The following is a 22,715-nucleotide window of genomic DNA, read 5'->3' as shown; positions in this document are numbered from 1 at the left end:
AACAATCTCAGCAATAGGATGATTGGTTGCAGGGCAAATTGATGATGGTGATCATTGAAATTTTAATATTGCAAACTTCAGCCTGATTGGATCAAATCATGTCATATATTAATGGTGTATTGTATATTGCAATTTTTTCTAAAAGGGTTCTAACAGGGTTCTTTATTTGTCCTCAGGAAAACCCTTAATAGGGAACCATAAAAGGATCCTTTTTAGTTCTCTATAGTTAGTAAGTAAGTAAAGAGGCTGCAGAACCTATAATGGTTCTCTAAAAGATTCTTTATTTTCAGAAATCATGGGTTCAAATATTGGAGTGCTCCCTAGCACTACTTTCAGGCATAAGATTAAGGTTACACCTTCCATAGGGGGTCTATGATTACAACTGGAAAAGCCCCGTTGTAAGAGACAGTGTGCAATTCAATCCCAAATCATTTTGTCCTATGATCATAGTAACCGAGGTAACCAAAAATACCACTTGTTGCCAAGAGGTCAGCATGTATGTTAATACTCATTTTACGGAGAGCAAAGCTGTAGTAAAGTCAACACTATCTACCATACGTCAGAAGGCACCATACTGGCTGTTGGGCCGGTGGTATTGCTACATGACCAATTGATTCCTGGCTTCTATATTTGGTAGTTTTGATTGCTCCTCGATTTATTAACCCACGCCATGCAAGCATCCACTACTGGTGATAGTGCTTAACCCAACAGGCACTACACTGCTAGCTTCTTAAGAACTATTTTGATTGATTACAAAGAGGGCTATATCATGTATTGAGCCAATCAGATATATGGTAAGAATAGTCCATGGGTCTGAAGGAGATTAAGCTTAAAATTGCCAAGCAGTCTGAAAGATCTGTTTTGATTAGTTACTCAGATTATTATATCATGTCATTAACCAATCAGGAGCTCTATAAGAAAGTCAGAAGTGCACTTGGGGTTAATTCAATAGGAAATTTGAAATGTTCTTCAAAATATATTCAAAGGAGTACAAATAATCCTAGTATTTAGTAGAAGTTTTGGAAATAGCCAAAGCTGTTTTCACACATTTTACGTTCTTATTGTGTAATGGCTTATACAAGTTACTTCTAATTTAAGATTCAAAGCAATGAATAAGATCAATTACAGTCTTAGAATAATGCCAAATATGGAAAGTACGACCTTTACCCTGACTGTAAGGCTGCATGTGGTGATCTAATGGGACAATACACATCAAGAAATACCATTTCTATCAGAAAGGCAACAGCCAATATAATTAGAATATTGACTGCATCCAGAAAGTCATCTGCCACAGTAAAGGATAGGGTGTATGTAGTGGATACATATGGAGAGGGTTTGTGAATTTCATGGGTCGATACCTGAATGGGATATTCCAGTTAAAATCCATATAGCCCTATGGAAAACATGACTTTAATCTTCCATTCAGTGGTGTAGATTTCAAATGGAGTAACCCATTCAGGTAATCCCATTAGAAATTTATACTCCACACGGAAGATTACAGTCATATCTTCCATAGGGGATGTATGGATTTCAACTGCAATAGCCCAGTGTCCCCCTCACTCAAGTGCAACAGAGTGGTTTGGTTTGCTAGCTATACAGTCTCCATGTAATGGTTTCCCCGTCCTGTCCTATATACAAGTAATACACTTGACTAGATCAAGTTTCAAGCCTATTAAAACCTTGCTTTCAACTGGTTCTCTAATGTAGACTTTTGGGCTTTGTGTAGAGCTAGATTTTGTCCCAATTCTTAAAGGGAAACAGGTCTGTGTTGGTGTAACCAATTCCAAATGAATTGTTCAGTGGTTGTGTTGGTGATACGGCTGGTGAATTGTCAGGGTGACACGGGATAGTAGTCACAATGCAGATGGATTCCAGCATCACAAAATCTAGAGCAGACATTTTTTGCTTTGTTATCCTTGATTCAAATTACAAAAGATTGAGTGGATATTGGATATATTCCTGATATATTTCAAAGTATAGAATAAGAACTTGCCATCAGGCTGAGTGAGATATCAATGCATCTGTTAGTCAATCAGTTTCTCATTCAGTTAGTCCATCAGTGAGTTTATCATGCATCTATTCTTTACTCAAGTCAATCAGTCAGTCGGCCTTCCAGCTAGTCAGTCAGTCTGTCATCAGTCAATCAACCAATCAGTCGATCAACCAATCAAATAGATCAATCAATCAATCAATCAATCAATCAATCAATCAGATTGACCGATCAATCAATCAGTCAGGCAATTAGTTAGTTATTCAGTCAGGCGATGGGCAGGCATTCAGTCAGTTAGTCAATTGGGCAGGTAGGTAGTCAGTTAGTCAAGTATTTGTTTAATCATGAAATCTTTCAGTCTCCCAGCTGTCTGACTGTTATCAGTTAATTGATTAATCTATCAATCCATCAATTAATCAATCAATTGACCAATTAATCCATCAATTAGTCAGTAGGTAGGCAAACAGGCAGGCTGGCAGACAGTCACACTGAATCGGCAGTTGTGCTGGGAGGCAGTTAGTCAGGTGCTCTGTTAGGTAGTCAGGCAGGCAGTTAGTTAATCATTAGTCAGATAGTCAAGTAGTCAGTTAGCCGAGGAGTTGTTGAATCATCATTTTGTTAGTGTGGTCTTTGGTGTTAGCAGAATAAAATCCGAATAAAAGAATTCACTTGCAAGTTCAAACTTGATTGTAATTTTGGGTTAAACTGTGTCAAAGTCAAACAAACCAGGCTCTTTAAAACTTTCATTATATACAGGGACTACGCACCATCGCTAATATCATTGAAGTCATCAAGACATAGCCCTAAAGCCATTGAATTGAGTTTCAGTGAACGACACATAATTGAGTTGAATCCAGCCCACGATTTCAAAACAAAGACTCCTATACAATGAGCCTAACAGAACAACATCAACTTATTGTAATGAAAGAATCGTTATAAAACTGAACATGACATAATAGAACAATGCATTTTTCTTATATATGTATTCATTTAATAGCATAATATCTACTTTTCCATATGATCAATTTAGAATTCTTTGGAGACATTTATATTGATAATGTAATTAGCTTACAAAAGATCCAGGCATGTTTGTAAGCTTAAAAAATGAAAGCCTAATTGTGGAAAAGGTCATGTTTTGCAAGTTATTGATCGAGCGAATACAAAATCAACAGAATGTTATAGCAACAATCCAATTTCAAATCTTACATTTAAATTAGATAAATTGAATAAAATGAAAGTCACGATGAGCTTTCAAACCCACTCAGTCAAGACACTGTGATGTTGTTGCTGTAAAATAGAAAGAATATATCTTTGTTTTTATTTCATTTTATTTTCCAGTCAAATATTATTTGTTTATTCAATTTTTAAAGTAGCTTCTGACATAGCTGCCTTGTGTCCAACACATGCTTTGTAATATATCACAAGTGCTGTCATATTACTATGTCACATTATTTGCATATTCATGTATGTTAATTAGCTGATTTGCATACCTCTGTAAAATACTAGATTAAATTGATAAAAACAAGATAGAATGATAAAGCATGTTTTGATGATTTGGTTATACTCATTTAGTGTCGTATTATCTGCAAAATTGTGCATGCATACCTCTTCTTAACTTTGTGTCTGTCAGTGTTTTTCTTAAAAGGCTAAAATGGCTGAGCCCTGGCTAATTTGTTTGCAATCTCATCTTTTTGGCTCTCAATCTTTACAAATTAATGAAGAGGTGAACTGTCATTCTTGTTTATCACACATGAAGCTGCCATGATTTTGACCAGCAACTTCCGATAAAGTCCTTGGTTCTTCTTTCATGCGGTCATATTGGGCTATTCCGGTTGAAATCATACACCCCCATGGAAGATATGACCTTAATCTCCAACACAGGTGTAGATTTGAAATGGAGTCACCCATTCAGGTAACCCCATTTGAAATTCACTAACTCCTTATGTGGAAGATAAAGGTCATGACTTCCATAGGGGGTGTATGGATTTCAACTGGAATAGCCCATTAGGAGAAAGTAACATGAAGTAGCTATTGAAGGTACAACTTTCTGGTGCTCAAAGGAAAATAAATCTTGCTATGTTGTCATGACCGCCACAATATTGTCATGACCACCACACAAAGGCTTGCGATAATCAAATTTACAATTATTTGAGTTTTGAAAAGAGCGCTATAGATGAATAAATAATCAGTAGACAATTTGATTTCTGGTATTTTAGTATTTTAATCTCTGAGGTATGTTCTTTTGTGTTTGAGAGCAATGGCCATCTGACCATCCTGAGGGAAAGGACAGGATCTTTAATGTCGGAGAGCATTGACCATCCTGAAATCAATCCCTTGAGTTGGGAAGGACGGTGATCTTTTATGTCAAGAGAGCATATCATCTGACCATCCTGAAATCTTTCTCTGATGTTGGGTAGGTTGGACAGGATGGGAGATCTAAAAGACCATTGATCATCTGACCATTCTGACTCTGTTCTTTTGAGCGAGGTGCGGGTGGGTGGAATCAGTGGGGTGCTTTTATGTCAGAGTGCATCAACCATCAGCATGTAAGTAAGTAGCATCTGAACTATTAATATACGCTATAATAGATTGTGATGCTTGGAGAAACTTTGTAGTCACCTGCTCTACAGTCGGAATGAAATGATCAACTAGGTATGAAACATTTAAAAAAACTTCCAGAAAAGTTTGGTAGATGAATTGTAAATGGCAAGAAGAGTAACAATTCAAGGTTTGGCATTCAACAAGGTAGATTTGTTGTCAGATTTACGACAAAAATGCACATTTGTTCAAGATTTTGTAACTTGTTTTTGCTCACATTTATGAACTTCTGAATATATTTTTGCAAATTTGAAGTTTGGCGATGGTTTGAGTAGTGCAGGGGTTAACGGTATCCATCCATACGTCAAGGGGATTGTTGTTAGATCGTTTGAATTGCCGTCTCTGTGTACTTAGATTCTGATAGACCCTATTCAACTCGGTGCTATTCTGTTTGTTCACTGAAACTCAACACCTAGTGCACTAGTTGTTTTGTGGCTCTCCTCAACTCGAGAGGAATCAATCTCAATTTGGGAGTGTCAAGCCAGCTATGGAATAATCTCATCCTCTCTGTCACCGTTCTGTGATTATGTAAGGCTTATATGCAACAAGAGCAGCTTTGCACAGAATGGGTATCATTACGAGTACCTTTCTCCTATTGAAGTCAGCATGTTACTCTACACGTTTAATATTGACCAATGGATGATGCTTCTAGGGAGGAGGTTATTACATATGTAGGCCTCATAGGATAACTGGTCGGACTCAATGAGTTGTATTATAATTTACACACATGTCAAAGATTTACCTATGATTTGGCAGACTTGATAGAAAAACGTCATCGCCTCCCCAAAGCGTATTTTTATGATTGCGTTTCCGTCCAGTGGTTGTTTTGTGTGACCACCTTAGGCCAATGTCACGTCATACATTTGATGTTGTCGCCATGGGTACCATACGTTAAGAGATTAAATTTGTGCGATTGTGTGATGGAATTCATTTGTTAATGTGTCGCTTTGTAGGGGGAGTGTCAAACAAAAAGCAAACAGCTCCATTTTTATGGTCAGATGAGAGAGTTGCGTATCAGACAAGATACTTGAGTTGAGTGTTTTGTTTTAGGTATCCAAAACAGCAAGATAAATTCAAAGTAGGGCAAGTAATTTACATAATAATGTAAATATGTGCTTACAGTAACAAGACAAATGCAAATATTTTAATAGAGCATTACAATTGATGAAAATGGCAGTTATGTGTTTTCTTCATGTCATAATCGGCAAGATGTGTGAACATTTGTGTAACACAATGAGAAAATGTACCATGCACAAAAAGTATCATTACATTTGAAATAACACAATTTCTTATAGACACTGAAATTGAATTACAAAATAAAGTGGTTGATGAAATGGATAATTTTGTTCAGCGTATTTTGATAGCTCATTTGTCAGAATGCAAGTTTATTCCCCCAAGCTATGCACATTTAAATGACAAAAGGTGGAATTTCAAAAGTGACAAATTTGTAGATTTCCCCCTTTAGGGTGATTACTGCCTATTTTTGTAACAGGCTCAATTCAGCATGACAGATTAAAGCCTCACCCATGTTCATAATCTTTGTGCTTTTGAAAAGCTCGCTTATTTCATTCAAGTTGCTGGAAGTTGGGGAAATAAAGGCGCATCATGCCCATTGAGGCATCAAAATACGTAGATCAAAAATTCTCCATCCATCAACCACTTTATTTGGTAATTTAGTTTGAGTGTCTTTAAGAAATTGCTTATGTATTAAGCATAAGGATACTTTGTGTGCGCAGTGAATTTCCTGTGTGACTACAGTCTAAGATTGACCACGCTATTTGATAAGGCGAAAGAGCAGGCAATATTAAGCCAACGATAGTCTAATGTACACACAGAATCAAATAAAACAGTATGAAATTAGGTCACACTGAGATATATCACTTGTTGGCATTCTCTATAGCAGCTCAGTTCTCGTCCATCCCATTTAATTTGACGCCATCTATTCCGTTCCATTTCATTTAATGGGCTATTCCATTTGAACTCTGTACACCCCCTGTGGAAGACATTAACTTAATCTCCCACACAGGGGTGTAGATTTCAAATGGAAGCGCCCATATGCAGGTAACCCCCATTTGAAATTCACACTCCCTCTGTGTGAGATTAAGGCTGTGTCTTCCATAGGGGTGTATAGATTTCAAATTGAACGGCCCAATAATGTGCCAACTTAACCTATAAAATCAGTTCATGCCTATACTGATACGACTTTTATTGGCAAAAAGGCTGTTTTGTACTGTACTACAGGCTGTCCCAAAATGACTTGCACCCATTTCTGTGGCTGTTTCCATGTATTTTTATATTTCTTTCTCAACCGTAAACATGATTAAGATCATGATAGCTGCTGTTAAACTAGCACAATGCTGGGTTGGTCTTTGCCATCATATTTAGATGGGAGAACGCTAGCGACATCCGGTATAATTAATAACCTTTTTAAAATTCTGACGATGGTTTGTTTACTTGTTTATAATTACAAAACAAGTTACAAATTGCATAAAAATGTGTTAAGGAAAATATCCTTGCAATTGCATTCTGACAATGAATTGTGCATTTGTCCATAATTGCAAATCTAGTTATAAAGCGTGGATAAAAGTACAGATAAAAAAAATGAGGACTAATAAAAACAAGCAAAAATCTGTATTGTGCATTAGGTTTTCAATTTGTGAAGGCTTTGATGGCCTTATGTAAGCTGTTGTTTCTTGGAATTCTTTTCTTAGTTGTAAATATCCTAGATGCAAAATCATTGTTGAGCAGGAAAAACCTCCTTGTGTCATTGGCCCCTGAACATGTTTAAAGCAAAACCTCCGATGTAACCTTTTGGTAGTTTTGTTTTAGACATGTTCAAGGGCCACAAGTACATATGAGGTTTTTCCTGTCTAAATACAAAATGTAAAATATCCAATGGCTGTCTTGTGTGTTTTTTGTGATGTTCTCAGGTTACGAATAAATGATAGGAATGTTCATTTTTACTATCCTTTACTGTGTGATGGACAACAGGCAAGTGTATCATTTTGAGTAGTGGATGCCACAGCAGCTTTGACTTGGGACACAATGACCGTTGGGTACATTGACTTGTATGATGTCAACAGGAGTGATGTCAAAGGTCATCTAGGGGTCACTTGAGGTCATTCATTTAAAAAAAAAAAAATTTATTTTTTTTATTTTATTACTTTTTTTTTATAAAGATTTTTAAATTTTTTAAAATCCTGAAAGCCACCTTGGGGTCACTTGAAGTCTCAAGTTTGCAATATTTTTTTTTAAAGAACCATGAAAGCCAGAGCTAGAGAACTGCCCTTCTGGCTAATCTCCTTGTGTTTGTTTTAATTGATTTGCCACATCAAGTTGTTATACTTTGCTCCTTTTCAGTTATTACAGATACTTAGAATATAGCAAATATGGTATTGCATCAATCAGTTGGTGTTGCATCACAATCATGCAAAAGCATTGACGTCATTACCAAACTTGAGGGGAACCAAACTGTAGAGAAGTAGGACAATAAAATGTAAATGAATTACCTATATATTGAGCTATTCTGGTTAAACGCCATATACTCCTATGGAAGACATAACTTCAATCTCCCACACAGGGGGTGCAGATTTCAAATGGGGTCGCTCATTCAGGTACATTTGAACTCCTTGTATAGGAGATTTTAATTTTAAGAGGTCATGTATGGATTTCAACTGGAATAGCCTGGTGGTATAGGATGAAATTCCATGCGCACTAATAAAATGACATTCCTGCTTCTGTTTTTATCCTTTTTTTAGAGAGCAAGATCTTGAGAAGAAAGAACTGGAGCACCAACAAGAACTAGAGGAGCAAGACAAGAAGAGTCAAAAAGAAATTAGCAAACTTGAAAATAGGGTAAGAATTCTGCACTGAAAATGTCAAAGAAAACTAAGAAAGTAAGAAGAACGTAGCAAAAAGTATTTTAATAAATGATATACATGTAAATTAAGTTGCATGAAAATTGTAATTTTTTTGCAAGCTTCTTAGATTTACTAATGCTATATTTTTGTTAATTAACTGTTGAAAACAGCCATAACCTTTGACCCCTAAATGCATACTTTGAACTTTGACCTTCTGCTAATGAATTATGTATGTTGCTTTCATCCCTCAGAGCAATCCCAACAAGGAAAAGGTATATTGATAAGTGTTTGACTTGTGGGCATATCCAGGACTACAGAGGTTTTGGGTTAAGAAATTTTTACGCATATTTCAGACTGTAAAGCACACAAATATTTGTTCTTCCTATAGGCCTTAAGAGGAAATGTACAAATTCGCAAAAATTTCATGTCGCTGAAGCATGTATTTTCTCCCATAAGTAAAATGTTAATGCCGAGAAAATATCATCATGCTTTACAGTATTTTGTTCATAGGGATACCATGTGGGTCACTCATTAAATTAAGAAATGTATTGTTTGTGATCCAAAAAAGTAAGTGAATAGGTGCTTTTTGGCAACAAACTTGTTCTACATGTTTAGAGATTGGGAAAAGGCAAAGCTTTGGAGTTTGGGGTACTTTTTGTGATATATGTTTGACTATGGATAATTTTTCAAAATATTCTTAAATTTAGTATTAAAAGGATACTGTTTTTGCTTCAGTTGGGGGTAAAATTTGGTGCAGGGTGCTATTGTTTAGGGGGGAGTTTGCAGGTAATTTGAAAATTGTTTTAGTGGGTGTTGTGAAAATATATTTGAATGGAAAAAATTAAGAATGAAGACTATTTTGATACCAACATTTGAACTGAAGTACCCTTTTAAAAAAGAAAAATGGTATTTGTCCTGGTGTTTTCAACCAGCATTTATCTTGGATAGTTTGGGGGAAGGGAGGGGACCCGGGAAGCCCCATGGTCACAAATTTGTGCATATTTGGCCTACTGTTTTCCTGGATATGCCCTGGAGTGCAACTTCTATTTTAAATTGTTGATTTTATACCACACACATACTGAATCATAACAAATTTACTGCAGTGAATATAAAATTGAACACAAAGGGGGTAAAATTCAATTTCTGTAATTTTCTGCCTTTTTCACTCATTTTTTCCAACAAATTAAAATATGCAATGCAAAATAAAATCTTACCAAAAAGTTCAGAATTTTTTAAAGCCATTTTGTCACTGCAGTAACCCATTTGTCATGTCATGTATAGATTTGTACATATACTTTTTCTTTTTCTTCAAACACTGCAATTTTGCTGTGAATTTCATGCATTTTATTTTCTGACTGCAAATTTTCTGACACAATTGATTGTGTAAAGTTGCAAAAATATAAAAATAAGCTGAAAGCATGATCAAACACTTTTCGCACAAACTGCAAATGGTTCAAATTGCTTGACACCAGGCCCCTGCATACAGGCCTGTTTGACACCTTCGAATACAAAAGCTTAAAAGCTATCAATTCTAATGCAAAACATGCTAAGATGCAAAAATTGTCACTGCAAGTTCATTTTCATTTGTACTCTGGTCTGTCGTTTGTACATTTTATTGGCTTAAAACTCATCCTAAAGATTGTGGTTTTTGTTCTTTTCAAGATTTGCTGTATATTCAACACTGTGTGTTTAACATTTGTTTCATTTATTGTAGCAACTTTTCTGGATATTCATATAATCAGCATGTTTGATCTATGTGTGTGTGTATACATTTATGAGCAATGAGTAAAGTATTTTTTGTAAATATAGAAATGAGCAATAGGGGGAGAAGTTTTTCAAAAACTTGACATGAAGCGTTAGACTTGTTGTGATTAACATTCAAAAGATTGGAGCAGGTTCCATCTTACAGAATTAAGCTTTTCATAAGACATACCGTAAAATGGGGTAACTTCGGTCAGTGGGGTAACTTTGGTCGGTCAAATATATTTTTTTAAATGGTCATATTTTCGTACAGCAATATTGTTTTTAGTCATATTTGGTATCAATTTGTTAAGAAATATATTTGGAAGAAATAATAGTCGCTCATGTCCAATTTCCTCAAATTTACTGAAAAAATCGGGATTTTGACCAAAATGAGCATTTTTTACATTTTTTTCAGAAAAATAAAAATCGATATTTGTGAGCAAGGATGCGTGCTTGCTTAATTTCTGCAAGGGGATAAATGTCACAAAAAATAACAACTTGCCCATGTACAGCGAAGATCAATTTTTTTGATTTTTTTTTCTTCATGAAATGTAATACTCTGACCAAAGTTGCCCCAAATGCGGGGTAACTTTGGTCAGGCTATTTTTAACCCCTAGGGCACCCTTACAAAATTATTAAAAAATCTTTTTCAACTACAAGGTGTAGAAGTAGAAGGGAACCCTAATGTCATAAAAAAGAGATAATTAGAAATGTAACGGGTTTTGTTTGGAAGCAGTGGTTTAAAAACTCTGAAAAGTGCCCAAAGTTACCCCATTTTACGGTAGCATGCTTTTATTTAAAAGAAAACTGAAAGAAATTTGTAAAGAAAATTGTTGTCTTTGGAAGAACAGCATGAACTTCCAAGGGTTGAAGAGGCCACTGTGAGAGCATTACATCTGCTCCATTTTAATATTTCTTGTCACATATTTGTTTGTGTGAATTTCTGAAGTGTCACTATTAACAACTTTACTATATGTAGTTGGTAATATTAGTTTCAAAGTTTTTCCCTCTAATTCAGACCAGTATTTTATTAGGTAGTATTCACAAGCCCTACTGTGTGAGTGTGGTCATGGTAGTGGGTAATATCAGTGTTTGTTTTCCCCTCTAATTCATAATTCAGACCAGTATTTTATTAGGTATAGTGTTCACAAAGTATATCTACTAACCTATAGACGTAGTTGATTTTTTGTCTGGGGCAGATATAATAACAATGATTGACTAACTTTCTCAGTTTTCAAATTTCTATGAGCTATGTGAAGTTACACATGGTCTTTTTGTACGATCTTCAGAATTAAAATTTTGCATCGCAAATAGGCCTAGACCTTTGTATGCCATCAAGCTACATATCAACTTCCATACTACATGCTATATGTTGAACTACATCTCAAATCTCTACTACCGAAGTATAGTATAACATACTATACTTCGGTATGTTATACTATACTTTGGTATACCATGTGTAACTTCACATAGCTCATTGAAATTTGAAAAATGAGAAAACTATTCAACCCTTAGCATTGTATATTGAAGGTCACCAGCATATCACAGCTACATACAACAGGGGTATTGGAATTGCTGTGTGCTATTTGCCATCATATCGTTGTATTTACTTCAAAAGGGTGATTTAATAGAATACTAACAGACCCTTCTTGTGTAACATGTGAAGCCTCATGCAAGTCAGGCATAATGTCAAAAACAGCGTCCCATTGCAAAATTTAATGTCCCTTTCATTGGTCTATAATATAATGCAAGGGGGAGGTTTGTAGTAATTTGGGGATCTGAAGGGTATAACAGGCTGTTACATTTACAATTCACACACCCCCTGTGGAAATTTTCACTGCCATGTCAGTTCCAGTTGCACCTTACGGTATATCCTGCAGGAAATATTGGCTAGCTTTATGTTCAATTCCAGTTGAAAATTATTGAAATTTCAGTTGAATTTTTACACAATTTTGGATCAAATGAGACAAATTTGTTTGGCATTCCAAAATCTTCCATGACTTTCCAACATTTTATGGATGAAAATGGTTGAATCTGGAACTGATATATTTGGTTGAAATTACAAAATATTCCAAAGTGGGAGTGTGGATTTTAAATGGAAAAGCCCAATATTTTTGGAAAGGTAACATTTCCTCTTGCTTTACCATTCTAAGAAATAGAGGTTCAACTGTGAACCTCTTTATCCTCTATATGGAACTGTCACTCAGAATGGTTATAAAAAGGCTCTTTGAGCTCCAAAGAACCTTTTGGGCTGGCTAAATAAAACCATTTAGGTTCTTTAGAAGAACTGTCTTAACATGGACTCCTCTCACAACAGCTTTAGAATCTTTGTGATCCAATGGTTGTTGAAGCCACAAATGTTACAAACTATTCTGTTAAGTAAAAAATGGTACTTCATTGAACCAAAAAGGTTCTGTAGAGATTACAGAACCTTTATAGAAGACATCTGTATAGAGGACAAAAGGGTTCTAGGTTGAACCTTTATATCTAAGCCACCTGTCGTCCCATTCTACATCACCAAATTATCAACAAGCTTTCATATGAATCTATGTCACAAAACCATTTGTATATTTTATGGTGTTATGAAACTTTCTCTCACTTATCTAGATTTTGGAATTAGAACAATCATTGTCCAGCTCAGGGAAGCTGAGTAATGGTTCAGGCAGCCAGGATCATACAGATGATGACCTCAATTCGCCTGAAAATGGAGGTGAGAAATAACAATAAGTACATAAACGAAACAAATGCATACATGCAAATAAGTAATTGATTAATTATACAGACGTGTTCACCACAACAGAATATAATGTAGTTATGTGTAACTTTCTATTGATGGTCTTTAATTTGTTTTTGTATAAATGCAAGTACACCACTCAACAAAATTAAAGAAACTGACAATCCTGATTTGCATTCTATTTTCTGTTCTCATGGTGTTGACTAAAGTGTTTTTCAATATTGTGACATGTCAGTACTCCTTAACACAAGTGTGCCATTACCTGAACATTAATGAAATGATAGACTTCTAATTAGCACAAGTGTGCTGTTGCCTGAACATTAATGAAATGACACACATCCGGTTTACAATGTTTTTGAAAAATGTTAATAAGTCAGTCTGATCCTTTAATTTTGTTTTGAGTAGTGTATTGGGCTGTTCCATTTAAAATCCACACTACCCCTGTGGAGGAAGATTTTGTAAATATCTTCCACAGATGGAGTATGAATTTCAAATAGAATGAACACATTAGGCAACTCCATTAGAAACTCACCCTCGTCTGTGGAAGATTCAGGTTGAATCTTTCTCAGAGGGTGTATGAAACTCAAATGGAGCTGCTGATGTGTTCATTCATTTGAAATTCATACTCCCCCTGCGGAAGATATTTCCTAAATCTTCCTAGTATGGGGTAGTGTAGTTTTCAACTGAAATAGCCACTTTCCCAGTGAACTTTGTGACACAGATATCTCACCCAGTCAGGCTAAATACCGTATTTCGTCAAATAGTCGCCCCCCCTCAAATAAAGGCCCCCCCACCACTTTTTTCAACCAAGATGTTTCAAAAATGCCGATATTTCCATGCTGTCTTGTGTAGTAAGCTTACCAAGTTGCGCACATGGTCGATAATAGCGTCAATAATTGGCGAAAATCTGGATCAGAAACCCGGAAGTGAGCCAGAAGTCAGTGTTTCTAGTTCATAGTTCGTCATTTTAGCGTGTGTTTTTAGTTTATCTAATGATTTTAACGGGAATTATCGTTCTAAAATTGATCTTGAATAAATGCCCCCCCCCCCCCTTGGGAGAATGTAACGCCCCCAGGGGGGCGTTTATTTGATGAAATACGGTAGGTTGTTTGTTTTGTTGCATCAAACAACTCATCTGGCAAATACTGGCTATCCAGCAAGAATCCACATTTTATTCTGATGCCATTTCAGGAAATGTCTATGTTAAGAACATTACATTCTGTAAAACCACTTAATTTCGCTAGGGATTTAATTTTGTTTGTTAAATTAAACACTTGCAAATTTGATTACTAGATTAGTGTAATTAAATACCCACAAAAATGGTGGTCATTGGCAACTAGCAAAATTAAGTACTAGCGAAAATAAAATGGCTTTACAGTATTCTGCAATTTAATCTCTTAAGTTAGGAGTAGTTACGGCAAAATTTATATTCATAGCTTTTCTTCAAATGATTAGACTTCATACCAGATGAATACTAGAGTCCAGTTGACATGAGCAGAGAGGAGAATTTGATTATTATCCTGCAATTTATAGCATCTAATAGACAACCAGAGTGCAATTCAAGTGTGACAAAATTTGCTGGCGTTGCTCTAGTCTGGCTATTCAATTTGAAATAAACATGTCTAAATGGTTGAATGTCTACACATTTGAAAATGATACTGTGATGTATGAATATTCTCATTAAAATCTTAAGAGTAACAAACCTGAGTATTTATATAATTATATATGTTAAAATATATTATGTTGCACCATGTATATTCCATGCTATATACCATTTTGCATCGCACTGCATGTTTCATCATCGCTTCATTCATATCATCCATTTCTATCTATTCTATTCCATTCTTTAATAATCATTTAATGAATAAATCAATTGAATAAAGGCAAAATAAGTGACATGTTTACTGCTAGATCTATCAATGCAGGGATTTTCACAAAGTGATCTCACATTCCACCATCAAAGTACCTATTATGCATTCATTTAAGTTAGACACATGGTTTATATTGTTTATTTGAATTTGAATACGTGATCATGTTTTTAAGATTTCCTGAAAAAAAGCTATTTTATATTGCTAGACCTAACAGCTTTTTTGGCAACAGAATTCAAAATTTAATGACATAAATCAATATCTATTCAATTTTTGCTAATATTTGATAAAAAGCTGCACATTGTCGTGCATTGGTGGTTCTGGTTTGATATTGTTCACTGAACCCAATTTCAAACTGATTAGCTTATTTATGAGCGAAATTGAATATAAATGACATCAAGAATTGTTGTTATTGCAGAATATGTGAAAACATGATAGGTCCTGAGATATGAATACACTTTTCTTTCATGAATCATGACATTCTAAAACAGCAAATCAGTTTTCAATTTCACAATTAATACCGTATGTGTAAGTTAATTGAATGCACATCAGTGAATGATTTACATTAATTAGTCTTCTGGCCTGTTTGAATAAGCAGTAACTGAACTCGAAGATTCCTATCTCTTTAAACAATTTTATGTATCAAAGCAACAAGAAAGTATGTCACCCGGTCAAATTGATGCCAACTTTGACAACATGCTATTACGGTTAGTCATACTTCCAACGCAAACACACCTTTTGAATTCCGCACCCTGTATCATGTATGTTAAACCGGAGACTCAGGAGTGCATCCACCAGAGGAGGCAAAAAAACCACCAGATGAGGCAAAAAATAGCAAATTAATATATTTTTGTCAAATTCCATCAATCCATAGCAAGTCATGATCCCGGTTCTGATGTATTCGTTACATCTTAGTTATTATACCACATTTCAATGGGATTTTGGTGTGCTATATCAATTAAGGTGAACGATTCACCATAGCAGATGAAAGTAACTTACTTGCATAGCATAGAGAGATACACCCTTTAACTGTAACATGATAACATACACTAGGATCCAAAATAGCCTCATCTGCCAGGACAAAGTTTGTTAACCTCAATATGATTCCACACACATAAAATGACTTCTGATTATATTGGGTACAAAAACTGATTCACCACAACTTGAGGTCAACTTTTGAGCTATGGTAGTTCAATAGAAGCTTGAACTTTGCCATGTGGAATTAGAGTAATTTTATTGTATAGTGAGAATGCAATGTATGTCACCTGCCACATTGATACATTGTGTCGGACAAGATTTTTGTTACCTGACCAAATAGAAATGTTGTAACATGGAGAAGTGCAAATATAATTGAATTTTTTCTCTCTGTCACCTCTCACGTTTCCGACAACATGAATTGTTGCATTTTTTTACTCACCATTTCTGCTCATTTCTTGTCAGTTTCTGAGTTCATCTTTCGTCACGGTTTCATCATTGATTTCCTTACATTTCAAATACACATTGATCTCCTTACATTTCAAATACACATTGATCATCAACTACATATGGTTTTGGTTTCACTTTTCACTTAGAATTTTCTATTGTGGTTCAGTTGTATTTGAATGGCATGTCACGAGCATTTTTTGAGGTGCTGTATCAGGGGGTGTGCTTCAGCGGGCATGGCAAAAGTAGGAGAAAATTGTGTTTAATGGAAAGTAGTGCGGTGTACTGCGCAGCAGCTCTCACAGGCTTGAATTGAATTGTTCAACTTCTAAAAACATCTTGTCCTTACTTGTCCGTTAATCCATGATTACAATATTCAAATATATGGGTTGTTTAATTTAATTTTCAACAAGATATGCTGTAGATACTCGTGCTACCTCAATGTAGGCTATTTCAAATATCTGGCAAAAGCTCACATTTTTCTGGTAGACCATGCTATCTTTGGGTAATAGAATGCACATGATTCATCCATATAGGTTATGGTATCACTCTTCAAAAGATTCTTGAATATTTATTCAGATTATCAATATGCATGAGTTTATGCAAGCAACTTCCATCAGGTTTTTATTTTTATTTCCCATTCAATACATAAAGAATCAACCACCTTTTTCACCATCTTTGGTTTATGACTTTATTATATTCCATCAACTATTTTCACCCCATCTCACCCCCATCACACTACATTGACTACTCCATCCAATTTTGCATCACAATTGACCAATTGATTATACTATGGTCGGTACTATTTAGATGAAGGGGTGGTCCTGGTTCGTCATATACGTGTCCCGTCATTTGAGGATATTCTAGAAGCGGAGAAAGACAAGGATGTTATTCTTACTGATTCTGGTGAAGGTGAGGAGAGAAATCACAGACAAACAAACAAACATGAATGATTTTTGCAAAATTTTCACTTCCTTTTTTGTAACTACCTTTCAAATAACCATGTGTGATATATTTGTTCTCATTCATAACATACGGTGACTGAATCATTTAACTAACAAACCATAGCAATGGACAGAATTATTATAGTGTATCCTCCTTAACCTAACCCTAACCCTAACCCTAACCTTTAATTATTACCCTAAACTGTAACCATAACTTTTACCATAAACCATTTCAAACCCTATCTCTATCCTTAGAACACAGCCAGAGTGTGGCATTATTCTCTAGATAATGCCATAGTAGACATATCCACAGTAAAAGACATCCTCACAAATTGTTCTATTAGAATTAAATTAATTTTAAACCAACCAAACTAGAGTAAAGCTCACAGGCTGACGTGTACATCTCTTTTCCCTTGGTGTTTGGGACAGACTCCCCTGAGTTTACTTGTGGGGTATTGCCACTCCTCCCACACGATGATTTATGCGGTACCCATTTATACACCTGGGTGGGGAATGACAATAGAGGTTAAGTGCCTTGTCCAACATGATGGCATCGAACCTGCAACTTATGAGTTGAAGCATGTGCCATCATGTCCTAACTTTCTCAAATAGATTTGGACAATGAATGGATGAGTGTGTCAAGGTTCTCAAACAACCCATTCTATTGGGACAGTTTGTGATGCCAACGTATGCTAACTCTAACAAGACCATGCATCCCACATATCCGATTACGTAGGTACAAAACCATTGGCAAGGCGATGGTCACACACATGGCTTGCTCCCCGGGGGGTCACTCCCATTGTGGCCTGTACACCATCCGCGATAATCAACTTTTGAAAAGCACCCTAAACAAGGATTTAACCCTTGGCTAAAACGATACCCTAAACAGGGATTTTATTCCTTGCATCAAATTGCATACCCTAAATTTCATTTCCGCGTATTAGCAATTGCAATTTTGCTACCCATTTTTCCAATATTTCATGTTTTTGACACCCTAAACGCGTAGCGCTGGATCGTGCCTTCCACGAAAAAATACCCTTTTACGCGTTTTCATTATCGCGGATGGTGTACAGGCCACAATGGGAGTGACCCCGGGGCTTGCTATAACCATTCTGCTGGTTGTCACCCGAGGGGTCAGTGGGTCAAATCCCTAGCTTCCTTCTTTCCTACCACTTAGGCAAAAAGCAGAGAAGAAATTGGGGCTAATACATGCACAAATTATTCTCTGATGCATCTGGAGTACAAATCTCATACTCCCACTTATATAAAGATTGCCAAATCAAAATTGCATCATATATAATGCTTATAGTCAATCCACCATCTTGGTTTGTCGCTCATGGAGGGCAGATAATGTACCTACTGCAAGAGCCAGAAATGAAACCATAATTGTGTCTTTAGGCTTGAGTATTACAAAGGGTTGCGCAATCAGGGCTTAACACATATTTTTTGGCACAACACTTAACATGCAGAACGTAAACAACAACGCACTTTGAATCAAAGTTTATGGAGCGCATGGCAAAATTATCCGATGTACATTAAGTTAAGAGTCAGTACTCATTGGTTCGACCTCATTGCATACACCACAGCATGGGGACAATAAGTGTGAGCTTTTAACTGTTGAACTATACCACTTGATATAATTATCATTTTGGTTTATAGCATATGCGTAATACGCATTGCGTATAGCTTGAGTTATCTTTGTTTAGGAAAAAAGTACATACTTTACAGGGTTGAGCTTATGTCAGCTTTCCTACGAATCCCATCCAGGGCTTATTGAGCTATTCCAGTTGAAATCCATACACCCCCTGTGGATGATAGAAGCTTAATCGTCCACAAAGGGAGTGTTAATCTCAAATGGGGTCACTTGAATGGATGGCGCCATTGAAGTCTACACACCCTGTGTGGGAGATTAAGGTCATGTCTTCCATAGGGGGTGTATGGATTTCAACTGGAATAACCCTGTGTGCATGCCATGTTAGAGTGGTTGAAAGGAAATCTGTTATCATTTCCATCAGAAATATGTCATTCCTCCAGGGGTGCCAAATGCTGTGAATTGCAATGTTCAAACAATATTTTACATAGGCTTTGATGAAGGTAGAGATATTGCAGCAACTCTTGTAACCTTTTCATCCTCAGTGAAAAATAAAATTGCAAAGAAGAGAGGAGAGACAATCTCAGCATGCTCAGGGGTATAACAAAATTTCATTTCTTACTTGCAAAAATGAAGGGCTTGTCTTTTTTAATATACGAACCTTTGTAAAATGGAAGGAATGGTTACACTCCTGACATTTTACATGTCATAAAGATAGAAAATAAAAGTATTGTTTTGGGACCACAGGAGATACAATTATTTTAAGTAGAACAACAATGCAGGGTGCAGAAATGTCACGTAACAGTGATCGCGACTCCATTATGCGTATTTTGCGATTGACGTGAAGGACTCAAATTCTGGACCGGTTCCGGTGAAGCCATTTTCTATTGTCTGATAGAACACAGCTCAGACTCAGCTGATCAGATTGCGGCTGTTTAAGAATAAATTACCGAATTACTTATTATCCAGTCTCATCATACTTGTAGCCAAACAAAAAAGACCCTACCTATGTTGGGATGTTAAAAACTGTTTAGTATGTATAACATCATCAAACTGATGTTGAAACATCAAAACATAAAAACATCCTTTTTACAAGGTAAAACCAACAAGTAGCACTAGTAACTAGGACTGCAAATGATATAAATTGGGATGGTCAGAAGAGCAAAACTTGATTATTGACCCCTAGCTCTGGTGAAAATTAACGCCGATAATAGTATGTGGGAAAAGAAAATAAAGTCTATCAAGCAAGTTGAAAAAGAAAATGTCAAAATGTGCAACAGTATGCCATATCTACAGCACAATATTTTGACTTTGACCAGATTGTCCTGAGATCCATGAGGGACAATTCTCAACTTTGATTCAAAAACACAAATTACTCTTTGTGATTATACAAAGACCATCACCTTGCATTAGAGAACCTAGAATCTAGGGACTTTACAGCCATGGAAATGCAAATCTCGATTATGAAAATCCAACCAAAGTTCCCAGTTAGAGTTTATCCGGCTATATTGCGGAATGTATGAATATGATGGTCAGTACTCAAAGCTATATGAAATCTCTCGTTATCAGTAGTCTTATCAGATGACGATGTTCAGGAAGGCTACAGCGGAGGTAACATAATGCAAAGTGCATGAGGAAAAAATAAGCTGGACCCTAGAGGAATCACGACAGGGCCCGGTATTTTTCAATCATATTTTCGTTATGTGTTTCATTTCTTCGTAGTCCTTGGGATAGGATAGGGATATGAATGTAATGTGTTGTAGAATTGGCATTAAAACTGGAGTATGGTTGTACTACTTGGCATCCTCTTAACATAACCCTTACCAACCGTCTTGAGTCTACCCAAAGATTCGCCTGTCGTGTCATTCTTCAGTCTTGGAACCTCTCCCATGAGGACCTTCTATTGGATTCCGACCTGCCTCTTCTTAGTAAGCGTCGTGATGTTGCTGCTCTGTGTCACTTATTTAAAATCTTTGCCAATCTTTGTTCTTCTCCCAACCCTTTCCAGCCTCATCCCAGACCTGGTCTACGAAACCTCAATTCCCGCGCTGTTCAAGTTCCTTTCCGCCGGCTTTCATTGTCCCAGAGATCATTTTATCCGTTTGCCTCCTCCATCTGGAATTATCTCCCTGAAGCTATTGTCAATGCTTCTTCCCTCCAGGCCTTCAAATTGGCCATCCAGTCCCACCTCCTCTAACCAGTTCACATAATTTCTGTTTTGTTTTATTTTATTCTGTATTGATATATGTATTTTCTAGTAATGTTTCTGATTTTAATGTAAGGGCAATCCTTCAATTTATTGTGTAATCAATATTGGATCTGCCGGGCCTTGTGCCAAATGTTATAAATAAATAAATAAATAAAAACAACTGAGGTTTTCTGCATTATCACAATGCCAATGTTGGATAGGAAAATTGGTGGAAAATGGAAGCCATTAATTTGTTGGTTTTTTTTGCAAATTCTCAAAATGCATGTTGTATCAACATAAGTTCTCTTGATAAATTCAATATATAAAAAAAATGTTATACCTATAGTTTAAGCAAGTTCTTTTTATTTTGTGAAATAGTAAAATGAGTTCATATTGCAGCACTTCTTGCTGATTGCTCAGACACGTTATAATACAAAAAATGGTTCCTCTGAAACAGTGTTCATGTACTAAAGAGAATTCAGAAACAGACCCTTGAGTGAAAAGTAGAAAACAAAAGGAAATTACTCTGTAGGATCCAACTCCAAGAAGGATAAAAGCAAGCCTTATCTCCTTGGGCACTACTGGCCAAAAGAACTAATTTGATTGGTTACAATATGGCTATAGCATGCAGTGAGCCAATCAGAGATATAGTAAGAAAGTCAATAGGGAAGATGGGAATTATAAGCTTAAAATTGCAACGGGATCTAAGAGCTGTATTTTGATTGGTTACTTAGATGATTTTATCATTTAATTAACCAATCAGTAGTACTCTAAGAAATATTGCTTATGATACTCTTTTTTGGGAGGATTCTCGTAAGCAAAAGATGATTCCCTGTCTTTGATTTATTCAAAATTAATGTCAACTTTGACATTTTTTTCCTGAAAATTTCATTAACCAGTTGCAATTTTACACCCTTTGTGCCTTCTGGGAATTCCAGTTTTTTTTTTGTTATGGGGGTACAAGCATGGGCATGCAACCACATTCCGTTACCCTCCCTGGTAGCAGTGAGCCTGGCAGTGAGGGCTGTTGAGAACAAACATAAAAGGTAGCAAAATTAAACATACTTGCAAACTCATCCATTACACAACAACCTCAATTGAAAAACCAATGAAAGTTTGATGCATATATACAGCACCAAGAGTGATGGGTCTTGTCGGCATGGTCACAGCTGGTTGTCTGCTGCCTAATACATACATGTATTATACTTGCAAACAATGCAATCATCAAGTCTGTGAATCCCGTAACACCACTTACTGTAATTGTCAATGTTGCTTGCGGACTCCAGTGTAGAAGTTGCTCTGTGTTGTCTTTACAATTTCTTTGTAACTTACATATGGTAACAATTGTCTGAGTATATACTGTCAAAATGGTGAGTTATATTTTCCCTAACCAAAAAAGTATACCTTTTGCACTTCACAATTTTGGCAAAGGTTTCACTTCCCTATATATTTTACTTCCCTACTCTCAGCATTGTTGCTGTTCACACTGTTGTTTTCACATTTTCTGTGTGTTTTGCAATAGTTGTATGACTAATTATGTGAGCCCTGTGAAATGTCCTGCACATCCTTAATTTTCTGTTTGGTAACTTTTCTGTTAAAGGGGATGGCTACCTCTGGCCTTACTGGCCTTTCGGCCATCTCCTCCATGATTCTTTGATGGTATTTTAATGCGTATTTTGTATTTCTATGTGAATTGTGGAAATAAATAAATGAATGAATGAATGAATGAATGAATGAATAATCTCTTGTATACCATCTTCTAACCATACAGTAATGA

At 36.0% G+C, this 22,715-nt stretch overlaps 1 protein-coding gene across 1 annotated transcript in view; it reads left to right on the top strand.

Moving 5' to 3' along the window:
- Positions 1-22,715, top strand: part of LOC140167791 (uncharacterized) — a 144,775-nt gene that overhangs the window by 94,979 nt on the left and 27,081 nt on the right. The window contains exons 12-15 of the mRNA XM_072191084.1: positions 8,347-8,443; positions 8,700-8,720; positions 12,799-12,901; positions 17,026-17,127. Coding sequence (XP_072047185.1) covers positions 8,347-8,443; positions 8,700-8,720; positions 12,799-12,901; positions 17,026-17,127 — 323 coding nt within the window. The remainder of the gene's footprint in view (positions 1-8,346; positions 8,444-8,699; positions 8,721-12,798; positions 12,902-17,025; positions 17,128-22,715) is intronic.

Source organism: Amphiura filiformis, chromosome 13 (genome assembly GCF_039555335.1).
Source record: "Amphiura filiformis chromosome 13, Afil_fr2py, whole genome shotgun sequence".
Taxonomy (NCBI): domain Eukaryota; kingdom Metazoa; phylum Echinodermata; class Ophiuroidea; order Amphilepidida; family Amphiuridae; genus Amphiura; species Amphiura filiformis.
This window is presented reverse-complemented; position numbering and strand designations above follow the sequence as displayed.